General features: G+C 57.8%; 1 protein-coding gene across 2 annotated transcripts in view; it reads left to right on the forward strand.

The window, feature by feature from the left end:
- Positions 1–24029, forward strand: part of GTF2IRD1 (GTF2I repeat domain containing 1) — a 115440-nt gene that overhangs the window by 13674 nt on the left and 77737 nt on the right. For both annotated transcript variants that reach the window (XM_042922196.1, XM_042922197.1), the window contains exon 2: positions 22720–22848. In XM_042922196.1, coding sequence (XP_042778130.1) covers positions 22726–22848 — 123 coding nt within the window. In that variant the 5' untranslated portion in view covers positions 22720–22725. The remainder of the gene's footprint in view (positions 1–22719; positions 22849–24029) is intronic.

Consider the following 24029-nt stretch of genomic DNA (forward strand, 5'->3'; position numbering starts at 1 on the left):
TGGGTCTTGCTTTCACCTCCCACCACTGCTCTGTGAGGGAGGAAGAAGCGGGGTGCTGTGGATGTGTGTCTTTATTGGAGGCAGAGACTGAGGCCCAGAGAGGGGAAGCAAGTTGGCCAGCATCACCCAGCCGCTGGGTTGGCAGAGCCTTGTCTAGACCCAGATCTCACGAGGACGGGCCCTGTGCACGCTCCCGAGACTCGGGCTCTGTCACCGGTCGTTGGGCCCTTAGGGAGGGGATGCTGTGGGCCTGGGCTGGGCTCCTCCAGGTTCTCCCGTCCCCGGGGCTGGGAGAGGAGGGCAGGCAGGCAGGGGTCACTCTGTGGAGCCACACTACCTGGCCAGAGCTTCGGGTGGGCCTGGGTTGTCCCTGGTGGATGGAGGTGGCCAGGCACTCCTCGCCCAAGTGAGGGAGCGGTGAGCAGGGCTGCAGTGAATGTTTTCACATGAGATGTGTGTGCTTTGCAGGAACAGAGCACGGATGTGCCCATGGAGTCCTGGCTCCCCCACGGTTCTTGTGTAATCATAGGAAGGTCACCTACACGTTGTGCATCCGTTGTCCAGCGTGGGATGGATGATGGTCCCTGTCCCGTCCTGCCTCTCTCCTGGGGCGCTGGGGGATCACACGTGATGCAGTGTGAAAGCTGTAACGGGGTGGGGGGCTTTGCTGCACCTGCGTGTTTGTGCCTGTGACCCTCCAGCCACAAAATAAAGTGTGTCATCCCCCGGGGCCAGGTCATTAAGTAGGATGCCCCCAGGACAGACTGTGTGGGCCCGAGTTGGAGGAATGACTGGGGCAGGGTGCCGTCGCATTAGCTGTGACGTCATGCGCAGACAGCAAGCAGGCCTGGAGAGGCGGCAGGTGTAATCTGACGGATACCTGATGAACGGACATCCGAACCTCCTCTTTTGTGTGTGGTCACCATTTATAACTTTCCGCTTCCGTTTCCCCACCTGGGCGCTCCAGGCACAGGCACCGGGCCTGATTTACCCCCCGTTCCGGGTCTGGGGTGTATAGGTGCAGTGAGATTACCCTGCGCTGGGTTTGTGCCCCACGCATCCAGCAGATGGGTGTGACGCCCACAGGGGTGCGTGGGCCCAGGGCTGGGACGCGGGAGCCCCTGGAATGAGGGGTGCAGGAGGAAAGGGTCCTGCAGGAAGTGGCGTTGGGATATAAAAGGGCGGGCACAAGAGGTGCGGGGTTGGGGGCAGGGTGGCCGTGATCACTGCCCTGGTGTGGATCGGGGCAGGTGTGGAGGCCACACTCCAGGCGAGGGGGCGTGGTGGTCTTTCCGCGTGGGGCGGAGGGCGAGAAGGTCCTCGGGGAACTTTGCGCCTGAGTTCCCAATTTCCATAGGAGCAGTTAAGGCCCCCTTTGGGGTGGTGTCTGGAGTTAGAAGGCAGGTCTCCCCATCCCCAGCCTGCAGCTGGGCGTGGCCTTACCTGGGACCTCCCCCACAGCGGACCGGGTCACGTGGTATAGCGGGGAGGGTGGGGGGGGAGCTGGCGGCTCAGGAGGGCTGGCTGGGGTGGGAGCCCGTGAGCCAGAGCCCCGGCGTTAGATCACCCACCGTGATTAGCTTTTTTCCGCCCAGCCTTTTCCCGACAAGAAAGGGCCTGATGCGCCTCATCCATGTTGCTCATGCTTCTGAGAAGGCCTGTTTACGTCTGGCAAGGGGGCTCTCGGGAGACATGATCGCCCCAGGGGCTGGCACCGCCGCGGCGCTGGCTTCTTCCCACCGTCTCCTGACACCCGCCCTTGACGCGCTGCAGATGCTTAAGAACCCACACACGCGTACGCCCCCGGCCCGCATGCGCTGACCCGCCGGGGTCACCCAGAACCAGGGGACAGGGGGCCGGGGTCCCCTGACGGCCGGCCGAGCGCCCCCTCCTGGAGGCGGGAACAGAAGCGACAGTGTGCTGCCTGTCTGGAATCGTGCAAGAGCTAACCCAGAGTTGATGGGACGCAGTGATGTCAGCATCGGTGCTCCCGTGTCTTTAATGAGCGCCTGTGATCTCCGGCCCTGTGCCAGTCACTCGTCTCACGTCAGCTGCGCCCTCCTCAAAATGCTGAGAGCAGCAGAATCGGTGGCTCGGGTTTACTCACGAGGAAACTGAGGCCTGGCGTCCGCCTCCATGGACATCACAGGCCGGTGGGAGCTGGGTGGGGAACTCAAGCCCTGCTTGGGTTGAACCTGCCCGCTCCCCGCCGTTTCTCCCCGCTCCTGGCGCGCCGAGGGTCAGCCTGGTGCCGACAGGGCAGCCAGGGTCCCGTGTGGGGAGGCTGGAAGGCAAGGATGGTCCAGTTTGGCTAAGCTTCATGTTGTGGTTCCCCCTCTGGATTGTCCACCAAGCAAGTATGCGTGGTTCTGGGGCACAGCCACGAACAAAACAAAATTCCTGCCCCGGCGTGCACACCTCCCTGGGCCGGCTTGTGGTTCCCCTCCCCGGTCCTGCACGCAGCGCCCCAACCAATGGAACGTAGCAGCCACGGGGCAGGGGCCCTTCATCTTCCTAGACCAACAGAGGGCCGGGGAGGAGAGGCTCCTGCCTGGCTCAGGTGCTGAGATCCATCTGGAAGGACCTGGGAGTGTGTCCATCCAACCCCCTTGTTCCGGTTTTCCCATCCTAGACCACGAAGCCCTTTGTAGCCCTCTACACCCACTCCCCTGCCCACCCCAGGGTGCCATCCCAGCCCTTGTGCTCCTGTAGGTCCCTCGATAGGCCTCCGGACCTGTAACTTCCCACCCTTCTCCCTCCTCTGATTCTTCGACTCTCCCTCGTCCTCAGTTTTCCTCTGACTTCTCCCACCATGTTGGCCCCCGGGGCCTTTGCTGCTCCTGAATCTCTCAGATCTTGCCCCGTTAGCCCAGAGCCCCCCACCTAGCCCCCAGCCCCTGATTGGTTACAGGTGGCCCTCCTGACTGGAGTTTCCGCCTCTTGGTCCCCCCCGCCGTTTTGTTCCTCGCTGAGCTGAGGGCACCATCATCCTCTCCATCATCAGAATCAGAAACCCGGGCATCACTCCCAGTGCCGCCTCCTCGGATTCCCCCGTCCACACTGTCACAGATCTCCACCCTTTCCTTGGTCCCAGCCACCCTGTCCTCCATCCTGCTGCTACCCTCGACCTCAGGCCTGGCCGTCTCTGGCTTGGACCATTGCAGAAGCTTGGTAACTGCTGGCTTCCCGGCTCTGGATCCGTATCTGCCAAATACTGCCAGGCTCCCCGCATCTAACCACATCTTGCCCCTGCTCCAAACTCTTCAGTGGTTCCTGGCCTCTGAATGATGACCTTGCAGGGTCCTTGACCCAGTCCCCATGGCTGAGCCTGGCTCTTCGCCCACTGCTTCCTGCCCTGACCTGGATGATCCAGCCAGGCAGAGCCGGCCCCTCCCCACCCGCCACCCTGCTCCGGCCCAACCGAGACACGAGACACGTGGGCGGCCGGGCTGGTGGTTGGGTTTCCCAGACAGCCAGTGATTTGGCACTCCTTCAAACGGGTCTTGCCATATTTGCTCGGCATTTGTTTCCAGGGAGGTGGGTGGGGTGGGGGGCAGGATGGTCACCCCCCTGCAGATGAGCAGTGCTTGGCACGGTTCCCCTGGCTCTGTCCCTGCTCTGCAAGCTCTCGCTGCCCCGTGGCCTGCCATTCCACTCATGTCACCTCTTCCAGGGAGCCCCCCCGCCGACTTCCCCACCCACTAGGCCATGCTACTTACATGTCACCTATTTTTACCTTTTTTTGTTTGTCTGTTTTAGTGTTTGCTTATTTTTGAGAGAGAGAGAGACAGGCCATGAGTGGGGAAGGGGCAGGAGAGAGAGAGAGAGAGAGAGAGAGAGAGAGAGAGAAGGGAGACACAGAATCCGAAGCAGGCTCCAGGCTCTGAGCTGTCAGCACAGACCCTGACTTGGGGCTCGAACTTTAGAACGGCGAGATAATGACCTCAGCCAAAGTTGGACGCTTACCCGACGAGACACCCAGGCGCCCCACTTCTATTTATCTTTAACTGAAGTATAACTTACAGTAAAAATGCGTAAATCTTCAGCATCTAGCATGATGGGTTTTTACCTGTGTATACACCTAGGTAACCACCACTCAAATCAAAATGTATCACTGTGTTTTATTTTTCATTTTTTTAAATGTTTGATTTTAAAACGTTTATTTTGAGAGAGAGAGAGAGCCTACGAGTAGGGGAGGGGCAGAGAGAGAGGGAGAGAGAGCGCACAGAGCCCGACTTGGGGCTCAAACCCACAAACTGCAAGATCATGACCTGAGCCGAAATCAAGAGCCAGACGCTTAACAGACCACCCAGGCGCCCCTGTATCACCATGTTTTAACCTTTTTTTTTTTTTTTTTCCTTAATAGCCCATTTTATTGTCTGTGTCCTATCTACCCCCAGCCTGGGACGCTCCCACGGACAGGAGCACCTGCTGTGTGGGTCCCATGCCGTGCAGAATGAAATGCGTTGGTGATGTGCACGGTGGCCACATCCCACCGGTGTGACCATGACTGGGGGATGTGGCATGGGCTGGGGCTGGGGGTATTGGTGTGTTTTGAGCCTGGCCAGGGGCTCCCCTGCAAGGTCAGATGCCCCATCCTCTGGTGGGAGAGGGGCTGGACCCCTTCCCGGCCAAGGGCCTCTGCAGGGAGCAGGGGCCCTGCCCGGAGAGGCCCCTGGGGGCTGGCAGCCTGGAGATTAGTCTCCAAGGCCACGACGCCAGTTGCCATAGGCACGCAGGCCCGAGTCAGGATTGCCATTTCTCATCCTAGTCACGCAGGCGGCGGCTGCCCCTGCCCGCCCGCCAGGAGCCGGGAGCCAGGCTTTAAATAACGGGGCGGAAACCTGATCCCGGAGCGTCTGCCCACCAGAGCCCAGCCTCCCCTCCTGGCGAGGCAGGCGCGGGGCGACCCGGCCACCCTGTACCTCCAACAGCACCCTCCCTTCTGCGGGGCGGCAGAGAAAGGACAAAACCTGAGTTTGAGGGTTTTCTTCGTGGTCATAGTGCCCGGTACACAGGCATGGCCCTGACCTGGTCCTGGGCAGCCCCAGCATAAAGCCGTACCTTCTGGAACCCTTGGGCTCAGAGGAGACGGGCTTCCCAGGGCCAGGCCACAGACCTGCCCCTTCCCCTAGCTCCTCCTCGGCAGAGAAGGCAGGAGGCCTCCCTCGATTTCCAGGAAAGCAGCCCAAGGCCTCTGCTTCCCTGCGGCTGCCCTTTGCCCGTGGCCTGGGCCTGCTTTCCTGTCCTGGGGGCGGGGCGGCTGGAAGGAGGAAGGTTTCTGTTCTTTCTTTCCAAATCGCACCATGACAGCTCCTCCACTCAGATACCATACAAAAAAAAAAAAAAAAAAAAAAAAAAAAAAAACGTAGAGGGAAGGTAAGTCACTTATGGATCCAGCCCAGCGAGGCGGACAGTCTGCTTCATCCCTGGCTTTTCCATGTGCGCCCGGGGCCGGTCATCCGTCCAGTGCTGGCTCCAGGCCCCACGGGGCACTGGGGATTGTCTGCTGTTTCCCTTACGTGTGTGTGTGCTGTGTGTATTTCCGGCTGTGTGGCATGCTTTGGCGAAACGCCTTTGCACATCAATCTTTGCGTTCCGGGTAATTTCCTCGGGGTAGATTGATAGACATGAAATCGGCTGGTCACAGGGTGGGGCCTCGGTGCAACAGCCTCTTGAGGTCTGTCAAGACCGCCTTCCTGTTGTCCGCTGCCTCCCTGGGGATTCCAGTTCCCCACGTCGCTTTAAAACTTGGTGTTGAGAAGAAAAGCTATTTGTTGTAAGTCAACAGCTCGATAAGTTTTTAGAAACCAGTTTACCCAGGTAACAGCCCAGATCAAGAACAGAACATTCCCAGCTCCCAGAAGCCTTCCATGCCTCCTTCCAGCCACCCTCCTCCACCCCCCTCCCCCACCCCCAAAATGACCACCATCCTGACTTCTAACGCAGGAGTTCGGATGTTTTTGAGCCACACGTAAATGGACCCCTACGGTGTGACCTTCCACTCCTGGGTGCTTTCGTCGTATTTGAGAGACTCGGCCCGTGGTGCTGCGCCTACTTGTGGTTTGTTGATACGCCTGATGCCTTTTTCAACAGAGCAGGCCCCCGGAAGAACGTACTGGAATCAAGCACATGCGGGCACTGCCCTACAACCGGGATGCCTACCGTCGGAATTGTTGCCCATTTTCAAAGAAATCAAGTTGGTTTCCCTGAAGCACCTGCACCAGTGAATAGGAAAGAGTTTGCAACTGGCACAGAGCAGTTAGGCGCACGGGAGAGCACGGTGGCATCATGTCCCAAACGTGCACTGGGTGTGCAGAGATCTGGGGTGCGGACTGTCCCCTCTGGGTTTCCCCGGATGCACATGGAAGCAGTTGGGTGAGGGGCCCCCACCCAGCTCTGCACGCTCTGACATCGTATACTTAGAAGCGCTAAGAGCTGCTTTTCCGAAGTGGTTGAGACTTGCTCTTGCTGTCCTGGTTCCATATTGCCTCACTTCCTACCTACCCAAAGCTACCGTGAGCTGTCCTTGACCTCTGCCTGCGAGACCCCTCCCCCTCCCCCTCCCCCTCCCCCTCCCCCAGGTGACTTGTGGAAGTCTCTAGACTCTCTTTAAAAGGTCTTTTTTTTTTTTCTTTTTTAAGTTTGCTTATTTATTTTTGAGAGTGAGTGAGCCGGGGAGGAGTACCGGAAGAGGGGGAGAGAAAATCCCAAGCAGGCTGTGTGCTCTCTGCACAGAGGCAGACACAGGGCTCGAACTCATGAGCTGGGAGATCATGACCGGAGCCAGAATCCTGTCGGAAGCTTGACCGGAAGCTTGACCGGCTGAGCCACCCAGGCTCCCCACTCGTTAAAAGGTCTTGGTCAACAGCCGGCGTCCGCTTGCAGACTTCCAGGGATGGGGAACCCAATGCCTACGTGGTGTCCTGTTCTTCCACCCAGGGACGGCCCTCCTGGTTGGGAAGTGTTTCCTTGGGTCAAACCAAAGCCCGTATCCCTGTGACTTCTGCTATGATGTCAGCAAGCCCGGGGCTGGTGTGGGACTTCAGAGCCAGTGACGGACTCGAGGCCCGGGGAGACCATGCGCATCCCCAGACCTGCTGTCGTGGGTGTTGCCCGGTTACGCTCAGTAAATGGCTGTTGTGGTTATTTAATTGGGGTAAAACACCCATCACGTAAAATTGACTGTCACAACTATCTTTAGGTGTTCAGTGCAGTAGAGTTAGGTACAATGACATTACTGTGCAACCGTCTCTGGAACTTTCTCATCTTCCCACCCTGAAACTCTGTCCCCAGTAGACACTAACTACCCCTCCGCCTCCCCCCAAGCCCCTGGCACCCACTGATCTGCTTCCTGTCTCTGAATACGACTGCTCTGGGTCCCTCATACAAGTGAAATCATACAGCATCTGCCTTTTTGTGCCCAGCTTCTTTTATTCAGCATGGTGTCCTTAAGGGTCATTGTGTTGTGGCATATTGCAGTTTCCTTCCTTTTTAGAATTGTTATGTATTATTTGAAAAAAAAAATGTAATGTTTATTGTTGAGAGATAGAGACATAACACAAGCAGGGGAGGGTTAGAGAGAGAGACACACACACAGAATCTGAAGCAGGCTCCGGTCTCTGAGCTGTCATCACAGAGTCCGATGTGGGGCTCGAACCCATGAACCATGAGGTCATGACCTGAGCCGAAGAGTCAGACGCTCAACTGACTGAGCCACTCAGGCACCCCAGAATTTCCTTCCTTTTTATGCTGAATAACATCCTGTTGTGTGTATAGACCACATTTTCTTTATCCATTCATCCACTGGTGAACACTCGGGTTGCTCCCGCCTTCTGGCTACTATAAATTCTGCTGCCGTGAACACGGGTGTATAAATATCCCTTTGAGACTGTGTATGCTTACCGACATTACTCTAATGTAAGATCTCCACCTTGGAGTGGATCTGATAAGTCACCTCCTCTAGTCCTTACCCAGTGCTTGAGTCCATTTCTCCAGCATCCGGCCGAGACTTCTTCCGCCCTGGGACGCACACCAGGGATGGGACAGAGTCCTACTTCCTTGTATCACCTCTGACTGTCCGAGGGCCAGGAGGGGCCTTCATGAATGGGATCACGGCAGAGGCAAGGACAGGCCGCATCCTCTCTGTCTCCAGATGCCCCTGCTAGAAGGAAGCAGGTGGAGAGGCTGTAGCAGGCAGAACTTCTCTAGTTGATGCTTGGACAGAGTCCGCAAGGACAAGGACTGAGGGATGGTGACATTTACCAGGAGAATCGTAGAGACTCAGGTCTCTTTTCTTTTTTATTAAAAAATTGTTTTAAATGTTTATTTTTGAGAGAGAGAGACAGAGTGTGAGCAGGGGAGGGACAGAGAGAGAGGGGGACACAGAATCCGAAGCAGGCTCTGGGCTTCGAGGTGTCAGCACAGACCCCGACACAGGGCTTGAACTGATCAACCGTGAGATCATGACCTGAGCCAAAGTCGGATACTTAACCAACTGAGCCACCCAGGCGCCCCAAGACGCAGGTCTCTTAAGAATAGAGTCTATTCCAACTAATATTTCTTAGCTCCCCCTCCACCTGCCCCCCCAACAGTGCAGTGAGATAGGTCTGACTTGCCCCATTTTACAGATGAGGAAAGCAAAGTTCAGGGAGATGAATAACTTGCTCATTAGACTAGCCCTGGGGAAGGCAGGTCTTTCTTCGAATGGTGCCCAACACTGGGGCTTTTAAAAGTTTATTGGATCAATTTACTTTCACTTATTTACATCCTACCTTATTTCAGAAGCGACTTAAAAGACTCCCACGGAAACATAAACTGTAGTCAGATGGGATTAAAAGGGCAGTAAAGTAAGAGTTATGGCTTACAACGGAGCCGGAAGTGAATATAATTTGAAAACGCATACCGTGGAATCGGTTTCCGTTAGGAATGTGCTCAGTTAGAAGTAACCTGATAAATGGATTGGAGAAGGGAGGGGCTTGTTTTCTCCTGTAACGAGAACGTCTGGAGGTGGGCGGCCCATCCTGGGCTCAGGGACGTCAAAGGAACCAGCACTCCGTCTTCTGGCTCTATGCTAAGCAGTGACTTCGGTCACTTTGGCCTAAAGGGGCAGCTGGCACCTGTTCCACGGGCAGGGGAGAAGAGGGTCACGTGGGGGTCCTGCTACAGACCCTTAGATTCTTGCTCTGGGTACCAAACAGGACACATGCTGTCTACTCATCGACTGGAAAGGGCATCTCAGTCTGTTATCAAATAGACCAGGACACGAGAGCTAATGGGTGGCTTTATAACCAGTAGATGCTGACTCACTAGGACGCTTTGGTTTCAACCTTTTAAAAAGTGCGACGTTCAGTGTGATAAGTTTTTACCTGTGTATACGCATGTATATCCAGCCACAAGGGAAAGATACCTCGTTAAAGGTGGCTTCAGTGGGGCACTTGGCTGGCTCGTCGATGGAGTGTGCAACTCCTCCTCTTGGGTTTGGGGGTTCGAGCCCCATGTTGGGTGTAGAGATTGCTTAAAAATAAAATCTTTTTAAAAAAATGTTTATTTTTGAGAGAGAGCAGGGGAGGGGCAGAGAGAGAGGGGGACAGAGGATCCAAAGCAGGCTCTGTGCTGACAGCAGAGAGCCTAGTGCAGGGCTCGAACTCACGAACCTTGAGATGACCTGAGCCAAAGTTAGATGCTTAACCCACTGAGCCACCCAGTTGCCTCCCAAAATAAAATCTTAAAAAAAAAAAAAAAAAAAAAAAAGGTGACTTAAGGAACGTGGACATTTACTACCTAACCCGAAGCCCAGAGGTTGGTAGATTCTGAGTCATGACAGGTCAGTCACATTGTTTCACGGGTCTGTGCTGCTGTCCGCATGATGGCTTCGCCTCCTGGGCCAGCTCCTCTCCTGGTCCCCACATGCTGTCGTGGCTGGGGGTGTCACACGCAGAAGGAGGACATTTCTGGCTTCAGTCGTGCCCTGAGAGCAAGGAGAACTTCCCTAGAAGCCCCTCGAGTCTCAGTGGCCAGGATTGGGTTGCATGCTTCTCTTTAAACCGGTCCCAGGTAAGGGATTGATCTAAGCGCTCCAGAATCCCCATGATTCGCTGCCCCAAACACCTGCCTTTAGATGCCAGGACACAACGAGGGCTCTGTTCGCAGGGAGAAGGGGTCAGGGCTGGGGTTGGGACTCGGTGTCTGGACCGAGTCTGGACTGCCTTGCAGTGCACCGCGGCTGATGTAAGACCCCTTCCCGCTGCCCCGCCTGGATCCTTCCTAGGCAGGTAGAAGTGGAAGTCAGGGCTTTGACCTGTTTTATTCTCTGCCAGCTGCTGTGATGGTGGACAGTGGGCAGGGGCAGGAATTCAGGGCCCCGGGCAATTCTGTCCCCACTGGGGAGCCCCTGTGATAAGAAATGAAGTGGGGGGGGGGCAGGCTGCTGGGGAGGAGGGATGCCCCTACCCCTCACCCCCCCCCCGGAGGAGAATCTCCTTTTTGTTTGTTCTCTCAAGCTTCTTTTTCAAGAAACACAAGCATATGGTGGCGGATGGCGTGGGGGCCGTGTTTGGGTGGTATCTGCTCTTGACTTTGCCTTTTGCGTGGCTGAGTGCGTTTTTTTCCCACCTGCTCTTGAGGCCAGCTGGTTCCTAGGGCACTGAGACTTGACTCAGAGGCATTCTCCCGGCATCCAGAGAAATCCAGCCCTGTCCCGTGGTGGTTCTGGAGTTTCTAGTGAGGAAAGGATTGCAGAACTTTCCGGCAAGTCCGGGCCTGAGCTTTGTAGGTCTGGGCTGAGGAGTGTGTGTGTGTGTGTGGGGGGGGGGGGTCGTGTGTGAAGGTGTGGACTAGGACTCATAGGTGGGGAGTGAGGGGTGAGGATGCCCTGGATTTGTTTCCCAAGGTTGCCGTAACAAATTGCCGTCGACGTGGTGCCCTAAAACAACCAGAACTGTTCTCTCCCACTTCCGGAGGCCAGAACCCAAATCAGTACCACTGGGTCAAAATCAAGGTGTCGGCAGAGCTGTGCTCCCTCCAGAGGCTGTATGCCTGGCCTCCTCCAACGTCCGCCGGCTGCTGGCATCTGTGGCCCGTGGCCGCGTCACTCACTCCCCGAAGCCACCATCATCAGATTCTGTCTGCTCCGCTTCTCATGGCCTTCTCGTCCCTGCGTGTCAGCTCTCCCGTCTCCTTACGAGGATACATGCGATGGCGTTTAGGGCCCACCTAGATAATCCAGGATAATCTCCCCATCTCACGGTCATTAATTTAATTGCATCTGCAAAAGTGATTTCTCCATATAAGGTGACATTTACAGGCTGCAGGGATTAGGGCATGAGTGTCTTCTGGGGGCCCCTTTTGGGCCTGCTGTGAGTCTCTAAGGGCAAATTAGAGCAGCCATTCTTGGCTAATACATGCCGGCTAGGAAGAGAAGGGCTAATGGAGGTTCCCTTCCTATTCCCAACTCGGCTGTGTCTGCACTGGGCGGGGGGTGGGGGGTGCACATGCACGCGGCACCCCAAACACGTATCCAAGCTCTAGCCGCCCTCGCAAACAGCTGCCCATCAGAAGTGTGCCTGCATCGGCATGGTGCGCCTGTGGGGCGTATCGGTTACCTACCGCTGCGTAACAAGTAGCCCCAAACTTAGCAATGTCAGACAGCAGTCATTTCGGATTTTAATCTCTCTCGGTTTGGGGCTTGGCTACACTTGGTTTGATGGTTCTTGCTCAGGGTCTCCTGCATTGGCAGAAGCTGGCTGGGGTTGGGGTTGTCTCAGAGACTTCCTTACTCACTGGCGGCTGCCCTGGGAGAGACCTGGGTCTCCTCAGGCATCGCTGGACCCACCTGTCTACCACAGTGGCGTCAGGACAGCTGGACTTCACGCATGTCGGCTCGGAACTCCCGTGCCGAGTATCTCAGGGAGAGAATGAGAAGCCTAGTGCCCTTTGGAACCTGGCCTTGGAAGGTCATGTGGCAGCACTGCGGGGGTACTCTGTTGGTCAGAAGCACGTTATTTTTTTTTTTATAAGATTTTTTAACGTTTATTTGTTTTTGAGAGATCGAGACCAAGCGTGAACAGGGGAGGGGCAGTGAGAGAGGGAGACACAGAGTATGGATCAGGCTCCAGGCTCTGAGCTGTCAGCACAGACCCCGATGCTGGGGCTCGAACTCATGAACTGTGAGATCATGACCTGAGCCGAAGTCGGACGCTTAACCGAATGAGCCACCCAGGCACCCCCAGAAGTGAATATTAAGGCCCACATTCAAGAGGAGAGGAACTGGATGTCTCTACTTGTTGGGAGATGTGCCAAAGAATTTGCTGTCATGTTTAAAGCCACCAAGGGAGGACACGCCAGAGAAGAGGACCCCGAAGGGCCCAGGACGGGGATTTGTTTGCCCAGTGGACTCCAGGGGCCTGAGCACCTCCAAGGTATTCTGGGGGCACATTCATGCTCTGGGGGCGGGGGAGTGTCCTCTCAGGCTGTCCCTCGGAGGGAGGCTGGAGCAGGGCCCCCTCTGAAGGACAAGCCCGGGGTTTGGGGCTGAGTAGGGGACAGAGCACAGGGTGTCTCCCACTCGACAGTCTCAGAATCTGACCATGGTCTTGAAAGGGCCCAAGGATCTGCTCTGGCTCCCCTCCCAGCCTCACCAAGGACCCCATGCCACATCCCGCCGGCCGATGCCACAGTTCCTTTGCCAGTGCTGCCTCCTGGCCAGAGTACTCCCCATCTTCCCTGCCCCCCCCCCTTCTGCTTGTCCCCTGATTCTTCCAGACCTGCATAAACAGCCCCTCCACCCCAGACACCTCTCCTGGCCCAGTTCTGTGTACTAAGCTGGTTCTTGGCAGGCCCAGGGAGGGAGGCACGCAGGAGCCGGCAGTCTCATGGGGACCTAGATACCTCTGCGTCGTGGCAGAGGGAGAGCTGCAGGGAGGGAGGAAGAGGGAGCTGTGGGTGGCCAGCCAGGGGACAGCGGGCCAGCCGGGAGGGTCAGGACCCGAGGCACTGACGTGCCTGACAGCCGCTAAGAGCGGGCCAGGCAAAGGGCAGGGGTGTCTCTTTCAAAGGGCATAGAGGTGCTGGTTCCCAGAAGCCAGAGGACAGGCGTGTCCAGGGGCCTGCAGGCTGGTGGGGGGTGGGGGACATGGAGTAGGGGTGAGGTGTGGCAATGACTCCGACAGGACCGTGGTCCCGGGGGGCAAGGCTTGTGTCCTGTTCATCCGTGTGCTCAGCAGGGTGGTGCTGTCGGCCTGCTGGGCTTTGGTTGGCGCCTTCTCTGTGAGGGTCTCTCTGCACCCTGAGGGAGTGCACCGTCCTGGAATTGGCCCCAGGAGGCCTGGCATCGAGCACACTCGTGCGTGCACCTGTGCGTGCGTGTGAACGTGTATGAGTGTTTGAGTTACCCGTCCTCACACTCACCTCTGGGTCAGAGATACGCTTGTCAGGTACACCCTCTCTCCCTCTCTCCCCCTCGCCCCATTCCAGCAAAGGCCACTGGGTGTCCACTCTAATCTGAGGGTGACACTCGCGAGTGGACACTCAGTGAGTACGACCAAACTCTTTCCTTTACTTCTGCAGTGAAGGCTGTGTATCTGCAAGATTCCTTGTGCCCCTCTCCACAGAAACGGTAATATCGTCTTTCCACTTGTGCTCCCGGAGAACTCCTATTCACCCTTCAAAACCCATCTCAATATTCATCAACTCAGGGAAACCGTGTGTGGAGACACCCTACTCCCCCGAAGCGAAATAAACAGAAAGTGTGGGTAACCCCCGTCCCCCATGTCAAGCTCTGTAGCCCGGGCGAGCTTCCCCTCCTGTCCTCATTTTATGGTCCAGTAATTCTCTGTAGACAGGCTGGCCCTGTGAGCACTAGGAGGGCAGGTGGGGCTGTCTGAGTCATTTCCAAGTCTGCCTAACCCGGGGCAGGCTCCCAGGAGGATTGAATAAACAGGTTGGGGTGAAGGGAGGCCAGGGAAACATTCCCCGCCCCCCCCCCCCACCTCCGGGGCCTCCTTAGAGGTAGCCAGGCCTCAGCTTCTGCCGGGCTGTTGTGGGCTGGCCCTCCCCCTCCAAACAGTGCTCTGCCCGGGGACTGAGGCCCAGCTGATGGCCAGGTAGGGGTGTGCCCTCTGTTCTGTCCCCAGCGGCCCAGCTGGGTGGCCGGTGAGCACCCTTGGGGATCAGCAAGTGTGTGAAGGGGAGGGACGCCCATGTCCCTGATACAGAGGGGCCTGGAGCAGACCCAGCCCGTGGGGGTCCCCTCACTCGCCACTCCCTAGACATGCTGACGGTAGGAGGGCTGACGGCGTTTGTTCCTCGGTTCGCTCTCAAGCCCCCGGGGGACAGGCGACCCTCCCCGGCTGGTGGGCCGGGCCACGTGCCGTCCCCACGGCCAGGGGCTGCTCTTGCTCCGCGGGGATTGTGCCCGCGCCGTCTCCTTCCTCGCCCTCCCGTATCCGTTCCACGCTGCACTCTGTCTCAGACACGTACCGTCACACCCGCACACCCACTCACACTCCTGATTTCTTAACCGTGCGCTGTTCCGGCCCCAGCAGACTCGAGGAGGAAAGAGAGAGGAGGCTGTGGATGGATTCCCAGGGCTCGGGGGGTTAGGCCCACTTCCCACAGGCCCAGCCGGGGTCTCCTCGCCTGCGCCTTCCTGGGCCCCACGGGCCCTCCTCTCCCTGCTGGCCGGGCCGGGCCCACCGACCTGTAGGCATCCCAGAGGGAAGTGGCCGAAGGCTGCTGTCACGGGGTCCCCGATTCGGTCGGGGTGATCTGGGCCGAGGCCCTGCCTTTGCCACATCCTGGCCCCAGGGCTGACAGGGTGCTCAAGGCTCGACGTCCTGTTCTGGAAAGTGAGGGTGGTTGAGAGGATTAACCAGACATCGGGGTCTAACCCTCCTGGGTACTCAGGAGGCAGCCACGTTGCTCTGTTTACTCCCCTCTGCTGAGCCCCTGGCGGAGAGTGGCGACCCGGCCCCATATCTTTGACACTTGGTGTTTGGGGCCCGGGTCCGTTCGGGCGTCCCCTGTGTGTTGCTCTGAACCCCTGGGCCCACGGTGCGGAAGACTGGTACCTGAGCCCCTGCCATCCAGCGCACAAGCCCTGCCTCAGTCTCTCTCTGCTTGCCTCCAGCAGGGAGCCTGGCCAGCCCCACGGGTCCCTTCGGCCACCTTGCTGGCCTGTCACCATGCCTGGGGTTCCACCCTGAGCCCCATGCATCAGAATTAGAGGAGTCCCGCCCCGAGTAGGAGCAAAAAGGGGCTGTGTGTGCCAGATGTCCCCAATGTCATTCTGGCTTGGTTGCTCCCTTTTGAGCAGGAATGTCCTAGAGGACTTGGTTTTTTTGCCCTTAAAATGGGCAGAGTCCCCTCCCTTCTGCCCGCTCCCTGGACAGAGGTCACAGATGTCAGGGTGCTTGTGGATGGGACAGCAGTGTCCGAGAGGGCCCTGGTGGACAGCTATGTCGGTGGTCATGAGGGTGATCTCTGGGAGAGGAGGAGGGAGTTGGTGGCAGAAGCAGGGCAAGGAGGGGGAGGGAGAATGGGGGTGTGGGACCCTCAGATGAGGGGGCATCCAGATGCTGGTGGGGAAGGGGAGATTTACTTACTTTATTTATTTATTTACATGTTTATTTTGAGAGAGAGCAGGGGAGGGGCTGAGAGGGGGACAGAGGATCAGAAGCGGGCTCTGTGCTGACAGCAGAGAGCCTGGTGTGGGGCTCGAACTCATGAGCCATGAGATCGTGACCTGAGCCAAACCCGGACACTTAACCGACTGAGCCACCTAGGTGTCTGGGAAGGGGAGTTTTTTTTTTTTTTTTTTTTCTCCTAAATTAAAAAACAAGTTTATTTATTTTTGAGAGAGGGAGAGAGAGACAGTGTGAGCGGGACAGAGGCAGAAAGAGAGGGAGACACAGAATCTGAAGCAGGCTCCAGGCTCTAAGCTGTCAGCACAGAGCCTGATGTGGGGCTCAGACTCACGAACCGTGAGATCGTGACCTGAGCCTAAGTCAGATGCTGAGCCACCCAGGCGCCCCCCAGGAAGGGGAGTTTTAAGTGGGCAGGGCTGGGGGTTTATCTGCAGCCCTGACTTTTTTGCTCGCATACCCCTCTCCCACCTCCGACCCCATCAGCCACTTCGGCCAGCTCTTGCGATCATTGTGGGAGGTCAGGTGCCCGGCAGAGCAAGCTCCTGTCTCCCCAGGCATGCAGGCCATGGGAGGCGGAAAGGACGAGCGCAAGGACACCCCCCACAGAGCCTCCCAGCTGGCCTGCAGTGCCCAGTGCAGTGCAAGGTGTTTGGGATCGGGGTCCCCAGCTGAGGGTGCTCTCTGCCAGCACTGGCCCCCGAGGCCCGCCGGGGTGGGCTTTCTGGGCTCGACTCCCATTGGGTGCCTTCCCACTGGAGACAGGTCTGCCCTGGGTCGGGGCAGTGGTGACTCAGACAGGGACACAGGCGCTTGACTAATCTTTGGCTCAGAGACCGGGCTGGCTCCAGCTCTTGGCGGCCAGCAAAGCTGCTGCTGTCTGGGCAAGGGAGTCCCCAGCTGCGGGGGACGTGGGCAGCAGGCAGGGAGAGCAGAGCTGCTGGGAAACTGGAACCGTGCCCGGAGATCATCCAGGCCCTACCTGGCTGTGGGTCAGCCTTGCCCGGGAACTTAAAGATACAGTGCCCCCAGCCCGGCTGCTGACCTGTCTCCTCGGGGCTTCTAGGGGGCAGGAGGCTGGGATCACAGATACAGAGTGGTGGGGCAGGTGTCTTCCCTTCGTCTCCGCCTCTTAGTGACCGTTCCCTGTGGCTCATACCCGGTCTTCAGACAGCTCAGGAGAGTGCCTTCCTCCTGTCCTTGAGGTCTCCCTGGACAAAGTGGTCCTGTCCCCTCTCCCAGGACCCCCCAAGCCTGCCTCTCACCTTATTAGGTAAAATTGATTTTTCGGACCTGGAAACAGGACCTACTGGCCATCCCTTTGCCTCCCTGTCTGTCTCGTTCTCAGCAGCTGGCAGGGACGTTTTGGGCTTCTGGTATATTAGGCCCTGTGTCGTGGGGTGACCAGCTGTCCCAGTTTGCCCCGGACTGAGGGGTTTCCCAGGACAGGGGACTTTCTGTGCTCAAGTCAGGAAAGTTCCAGGCGAACCAGGGACGTTAGTCGCCCTCCTTGTGTATCATCCGTGGAGTCCATCAGTTGATCTGTCTGTTCCCCGAGTCCTGGTGGGTGTGAGGACTACAGTCCCCCCGCCACTTCTTTATTTAGTTTATTTATTTATTTTGAGAGACAGAGCACGTGGGGGAGGGGCAGAGAGAGGGAGGGAGGGAGAATCCCAAGCAGGCTCCACACTGTCAGCACAGATCGTGAGATCATGATCATGAGATCACGACCTGAGCTGAAGTCAGATGCTCAACCGACTGAGCCACCAGGCGCCCTTTACCACCTCTTGAAGACAGGACCAGGCTTGAGGACAGACAGACAGACCTTATCCCTGCTACCCACTGACTGGGGGCCTCGGGCAAGCCCCTTCTGCGCCTCTGCGTTGGAGGAGGAAGCAAGCAAAGAGGGTTAACTCGCCACTGATGCCCCACCACAGAGCAGTGTCCAGGGGCACCGATGCAGGCTGCTCAGAGGAGTAGCTGTCCAGGACACCTGTCTGAGCCAGCAACCTCTGTCAGTTTCACTTCCTGGACTGTTCCTCTGATCCAAATACATCCCGCACTGTAGTGTCCCACATTGCCCCCCCCCCCCTTTTAATTTTAGTTTTCTGAGAGCCTGGCAAGCCCAAAGTTGTCACTCTGTTTATAGCTTGTGAGCGTCCCAGTTCCTGCCTGACGTGGCCGACTGTCACACCGGTTAGTTCCCCGAGGATTCAGGGCGTGCCCATGAAAACCCGAGCAGGCGTTCGAGGCAGTGGGCACACCGTAAACCCAGCAGGCATGGCCCTGGCCTCCCGGCGCTCACGTTCCTGTTGGGGAAGTCGGGTGAGAAACACATGAACGGGTCCCTTCAGATCGCAGCAGGTTCTGAGACGGGGAGCCAGGCGCCTGGGTGGCTCAGTGGGTTAAGTAACTGACTCTAGATTTCGGCTCAGGTCCGGAGATGGGGTGCGGAGACTGCTTGAGATTCCCTCTGTCCCTGTTTCTCAAAGAAAGACCAAATAAATTTATAAAAAAAGAGTTGGGCAATCAGTTGGGGGGGGGGTGCTGCTGTGTGGTCTGTGTGGTCAGGGGCTGTGCACAGAGGAGTTGGGGCTGGCGGAGGGGGGGGAAGCCGTGGGCGTTGGAGGCCTGGAAAAGCCTGCTGCGCAGGAGAACTGCAGGCAGGAGACCCGGGGAGGGGAGTGCAGGTGGCAGGTGAGGGACACGAGGGGGAGGGAGCCAGAGCCCATTGCAGAGGGGAGAGGGCCGATGGGCCAGAGAGGGCAAGTGAGCCCGGGTCACATGGGGTACGTGCTCAGGGAGGTTCTCTCCACTCTGCTAAGCAGGAGGGCGGCGTGAGAGCGATGTGGCTGCTGTTTGCAGGAGGGACCATGGGGGCAGGAGAAGGGCGGGGGTTGGGGACAGCGAGGGGTTCATTGCCAAAGCGTGAGCAACTGAGGAAGGTGGCCCGGGTGGTCAGGTGGCCCCGGTGGTGACGAGAAGCAGGCAGATCTGGGTGCTTTTGGAGCCACAGCAGCATGATTCTCCCCCGACTGTTTTAGAAACAAAGAGGGGCGCCTAGGTGGCTCAGTCAGTTGACTGTCCCAGGACTGATTTTGGCTCAGGTCATGATGTCACAGTTTGTGGGTTCGAGCCCCACATTGGGCTCCATGCTAATGGTGCAAGCCTGCTTGGGATTCCCTCTCAAAAATAGCTAAACGTTAAAATTTCTTTTAAAAATCGGGGTGCCTGGGTGGCTCAGTCAGTTAAGCATCTGACATAAGCTCAGGTCATGATCTCATGGTTCATGAGTTCAAGCCCCGCATCAGGCTCTGCACTGACAGCTCAGAGCCTGGAGCCTGCTTCGGATTCTGTCTCTCTCTCTCTCTCTCTCTCTCTCTCTCTCTCTCTCTCTCTTTCTCTCTCTCTCTCCCCCTCCCACCCACCCCTGCCATAAATAAATAAACACTGAAAAAAAATTAAAATTTTTAAAAACAAAAAAAGAAATGAGAGAGAAGGGAGATGAGGACGAGGCCTCCGTTTGAGCCTGAGCACCTGGGCAGATGGCCGGGAGAGGCAGGTCTAAGCAGGGAAACACGGGGCCTACTCCGTTTAAGTTGCTTGTTAGACGTGGAAGAGGACAGGTAGGGAGAGAGAAGCCCAGAGTCACCAGTCTGTAGGTGACATTTAAGCCAAAACATTGCAGCGAGGGGCAGAAGTGGATGGGGGAAGAGGAGGGCCGGTGCGGGGCGGGGGGGGGGGGGGGGCACTGAGCCTGAGCCCTCCTCCCGGGTTAGGTTAGCAGTCGATGCCAGCAGTGTGAGTGGCCAGGAGGTAGGAGGAGAATCAGGTTGCCGGCACCCTGGCAGCCTCTAGAGAAGAGTCTGTCGAAGGAGAGGAGAGAGACAGAGCTCGTGGCCTCCGGGCCCTCACAGGCCTCGTCCACCCAGGAGCCCAAGGGTGGCTGGCAGGCCCTCGCTGCTTGTGCCCTGCTTCTGGGGCCAGCCACCTGTCACCTGAGGCGTCACTTCTGGTGTCCCCTCCTGGGGACCCCGGAGCAGCTCTTGGCTGCCTCCAGCCTGGCCCGGCCTGGCCCTGGCCGCCAGTGCTCGAGGGCTCCAGCTGTGGCTTCTGTCCTCACCGCGGGCCCCCAGGCCCCTGGAGTCTGTCCTGTTTATGCCAGGCACTTGCCTCCTGCTTTACCACTCTCATTTTCATATTCTCTGTTCTGTGTAGTCTGTTGGTTTTATTGAGTGGTTTTCTCCCCGCCTCAGGTTAGAGCCAGCCCCTCACCCTACAAACGAGGAAACTAGGCGCGATGCCTGGGTGGCTCAGTCAGTTAAGCGTCCAATTCTTGATTTCGGCTCAGGTCATGATCTCATGGTCGTGAGTTCAAGGCCTACATCGGGCTCCATGCTGACAGTGTGGAGCCTCCTTGAGGTTCTCTCTCTCTGCCCCTCCCCTGCTCGCTCTCTCTCTCTCTCTCAAAATAAATAAACTTTAAAAAAAACCAAAATTTTTTTTTAAAGTTCATTTATTTTTGAAGGAGAGAGAGTCAGAGCACAAGCAGGGAAGGAACAGAGAGAGAGAGAGAGGGAGACACAGAATCTGAAGCAGGTTCCAGGCTCCGAGCTGTCAGCACAGAGCCCCACAAGGGGCTCAGACTCACAAACTGTGCGATCATGACCTGAGCTGAAGTCAGGTGCTGAACCGACTAAGCCACCCAGGCGCCCCCCAGAAACCCTTTAAAACCAATGAGGAAACTAGGGTTTGGGGTAGTTGACCCGACGTGGTCCTCCTGGCAGGCCTTTGTCTGGGTCTCCCCGTGTGTGTGGCGTACAGCTCCCGGCCCGGCGCTCTGGCCCCGCTGTCCCGTCCACAGCAGCTCTGGCCACAGGGGACCCTCTCTCCGAACCCTGGCCGTTTGTCAGAGGGGGGACTCTTCTCCGTCTTGCCTCCCTAAGTGCACCCACCTGCTCGGGACAAGGAGTCAGGGGACAGCCCAAGCCGAGCCCCCTTTTCCTCCCTCCCTTCGTCTCTGAGTCCCTGGTTCCTTCCTAAATGGATTAGGACTCTGCAGGAAGGAGCCAACAGCGGTCTGGGTGACCCGGAGGCCGGGGCCGTCTGGTGCCTCCTGCTTTGCCCTGATTCAATTTGGGCCTCAGCAGCTGGGAGGCTGGCGGGCTGAGGTCCGTCTGGGACGGCTCGAGGGGTGGCCGAAGGGAGGGGAGAAGCCTTCCAGCGCCCCGGGCGGGCAAACCTCTCAGCTTCTCACACGGCAGACCCTCCGGTGGTCTTCGCGCCACAGAAGGCTCCAGGGGAGGCCACCGGCTGCCTGCTGGGCCCTTGGGATGTCCCGTACGTGGCCTGTCATGCCCTCAGCATCCCTTAATACTGTGGACTTCGAGCATTTGTAAAATTGCAACCTGGGAGAAGAAAGAAATTTTATAAACATTCAGAAGTGAACCCAATTCACATTCCGGCCAGCGGCTGCCTGGCCCGTTGTTAAAATCAATATTTATTCACAGCCAAATAGCAGCCTGGGGCCAGAGCCGAGGCCGGAGCCGGGCTCCAGAGTGTTCCTCGTTCGTTTGCGTGTTTCCATAACCGAAGTTCGGACGCTTCTCACCTGGTTATGTGTGAGGCACTCTGACACTTGTTCTGCGTCACCGACCCATGACTCACAGGAAGCCTACAGACTGCGGTGTGGACCACACCCCCCCTTGGCCCGTCATGCACATCGGGCCTGAGCTGGGCCCCGGGGGTCACCAGCCCCTGCCCTCACAGGGCTTACAGTCCAAGGGGCAGCTGTGGTAACACAAGGCATTCTGGGTCTGGCACCCTTTAAGGTAGCAGGCCCAGCTGTCAGCCCGTCCCCGGCGTCCCCGTGTGCAGGAAGCGAACGGGACGGGATCCACAGACTCCCTCTGAGGCTCACTCCCCTGAACTGGCCACCGGCACCTGGCCTGGGGCCCATGCACAGAGCCCTTGGAGGAGCTGAGCCCAGAGAGGGAAACCCAGAGTCCCTGCCTCCACTCTCTGCCCTCTCCTTTGCTTGGATTGGCGAGAGAGCAGCCGCCTCCGGAAGGCCCTGGCACTGGGACAGCCTGTGGGGTGGGGGGGGGTGCCCCCAAACCCTGGCCCTGACTCCTGGGGTTCTGGTGAGGGAGGGGCAGGAAGGAACTGGAAGCAGGGGAGGCTGACCTGTGTATCTAGTGGGTGCCCGTTCTGGGCTGCCTGGGGCAGCCCTGACATTGGGCCCTGGTCTGAGGGTGTCCCAGCGGGAGGGAAATGCACCTCTGTCCTCCAGGATCCTCGTGACTATGGGACAAAGTCCTGTCTTGGGGAAACCCTGTTCTGAGATGAAGTGGCCTCTGCCCCACGGTATCTTTCTGAGCTCGGGGGGCCTCGGGCAGTGGCCTGGCCTAGGGAAGCCTGTGGCTTGAGAGAAAGCTGTGACGGAGGAGGCTGGGGACATGTGGGAGGCCAGCGAGGATGCCTGGCCCAGCTGGGGCAGGAAGGGGCAGGAGGTGGGGCAGCGGAGGGCACCTTGCCAGCAGAGGTGACCATTAAAAGCAGGGCGGGCAGTCAGTAGAGGACAGAGGGGCACTCCGGTCGGGGAGAATGGATGTGGGTATGTTTCAGAGGCGGTGATGCTTGGCGTACCTGGAGCGTGGGGTGTGAGTGGGGGAGCTGGATGGGGGACAGGAGTCCAGAGGTGGGCAGTAGGGAGCCACGGAAGGTGTGTGAGCGAGGCAGAGCCACTGCCAGAGCTACGTGCAGGGGGAGAGTTGGCGGTTGAGGTGCCAGGCAGACTGGCCCTGGTACCGGCATTGCAGGTTTGGGGGATGTTTCGTGCACGCCCCAGTCTCCCTGCCATCTGTGCCCGTGCCCCCGTGGAGTTGTGTGCAGGCGACTGTGTCTCCAGGCCTGTCGGGGCTCTAACGCCTTCGTGCGTACGAGACCCTGGTGTGAAGAGGTGGCCAGCTCTTGATCCGTCCCACCTGGGAAGTAGAGGCGGCCCCTGGGGGCCTGGGCAGTGGGCAGCTGCCGAATGTGCCCCGCACGCCCATCTCCTCCTCCTCCCTCCCTCCAGGTGACCATGGCCTTGTTGGGGAAGCGCTGCGACATTCCCACCAACGGCTGCGGGCCCGACCGCTGGAGCTCCGCCTTCACCCGCAAAGACGAGATCATCACCAGCCTCGTGTCTGCCTTAGATTCCATGGTGAGTGCCCCCGTCTGCCCTGGAGGAACCGAAGCCGACCGCAGAGCCGTGGTCTCACTCCCCAGCCTGAGTCTCAGTGGCCCCGTCTGCCCACGTCAGCGGGCGGGAGGCGTAAGTGATCGGGATGGAAGAATCCAGCCCTGCGAGTAACCGCTGTCCCCTCGTCCCCTCGTCCCCTCTTCTTCATTACCTCGTGCCATTCGAGTCCCATCCCTGGGAGGGTCCCAGGCTTCCCTCCCTCCCCTCGGGTCCCCCGGAGGATAGCGTGTGGGCTGCCGTGCGAGATTCGTGCGAGAGCTGTAATCCCTGATGTTAAAAGCAAGATCTGGGACTGCGTCTCAGGACCAGGAGAGAGAAACGCGGCCTCAGAAGTTGTACCTAACCCTATGGTAGTTTATTCCAAGTAAGGAAATAGTAATGTCATTTTCCTGTAGCCTTTTCCTGGGGGAAAGTTTCTGTGACAGAGGGTAGGTGGGTGTTAAAATCTGTCTGGCATCAGTGAGCTGCGCCCTTGCATTTTAGGGTGGTGAAATTCAAGTCCAGAGAAGGCAGCACCTTGCCTGGAGTCACACAGCTTGGCCAGTTTCTGTTTTATTTTTTAAAAATGTTTATTTAGTGATTTTGGAGGCAGGGATGGAACATGCACACGCTGGGGAGAAGCAGGGAGAGAGAGAGTCCTAAGCAGGCTCCCCACTGGCAGCTCAGAGCCCAACGTGGGGCTCGATCCCACGAACTGTGAGATCGTGAGCTGAAATCAAGAAGAGTTGGACGCTTAACCGACTGAGCCACCCAGTTACCCCTTCATCTTTATAGTTTTAACATGTTTGTGTCTCTAAAATTTTTTTAATGTTTATTTATCTATTTTGAGAGAGCGAGATAGTGATCAGGGGAGGGGGAGAGAGAGAGGGAGAGAGAATCCCAAGCAGGCTCCCCACTGTCCACGCAGGGCCTGATGCGGGGCTCGATCCCACAAACTGAGATCATGAGCTGAAGTCAAGAGTCGGACACTTAACCGACTGAGGCAGCCCAGCATGATCGGTTTTTAAAGTGGCCTTTCGGGTGCAAAGTCTACGGTTTCCAAGAACAAGGGCCTCCTTCCAGGCTGTTCCTGCTTAGGGAGCTCGAGCGCTGTTGAGGTGGTGCGTGTGGGCCAGAGGCGGTAGGCACCGCTGGGGAGGTCG

This window comes from Panthera leo, chromosome E3 (assembly GCF_018350215.1).
Source record: "Panthera leo isolate Ple1 chromosome E3, P.leo_Ple1_pat1.1, whole genome shotgun sequence".
In the NCBI taxonomy this organism is placed as follows: Eukaryota; Metazoa; Chordata; class Mammalia; order Carnivora; family Felidae; genus Panthera; species Panthera leo.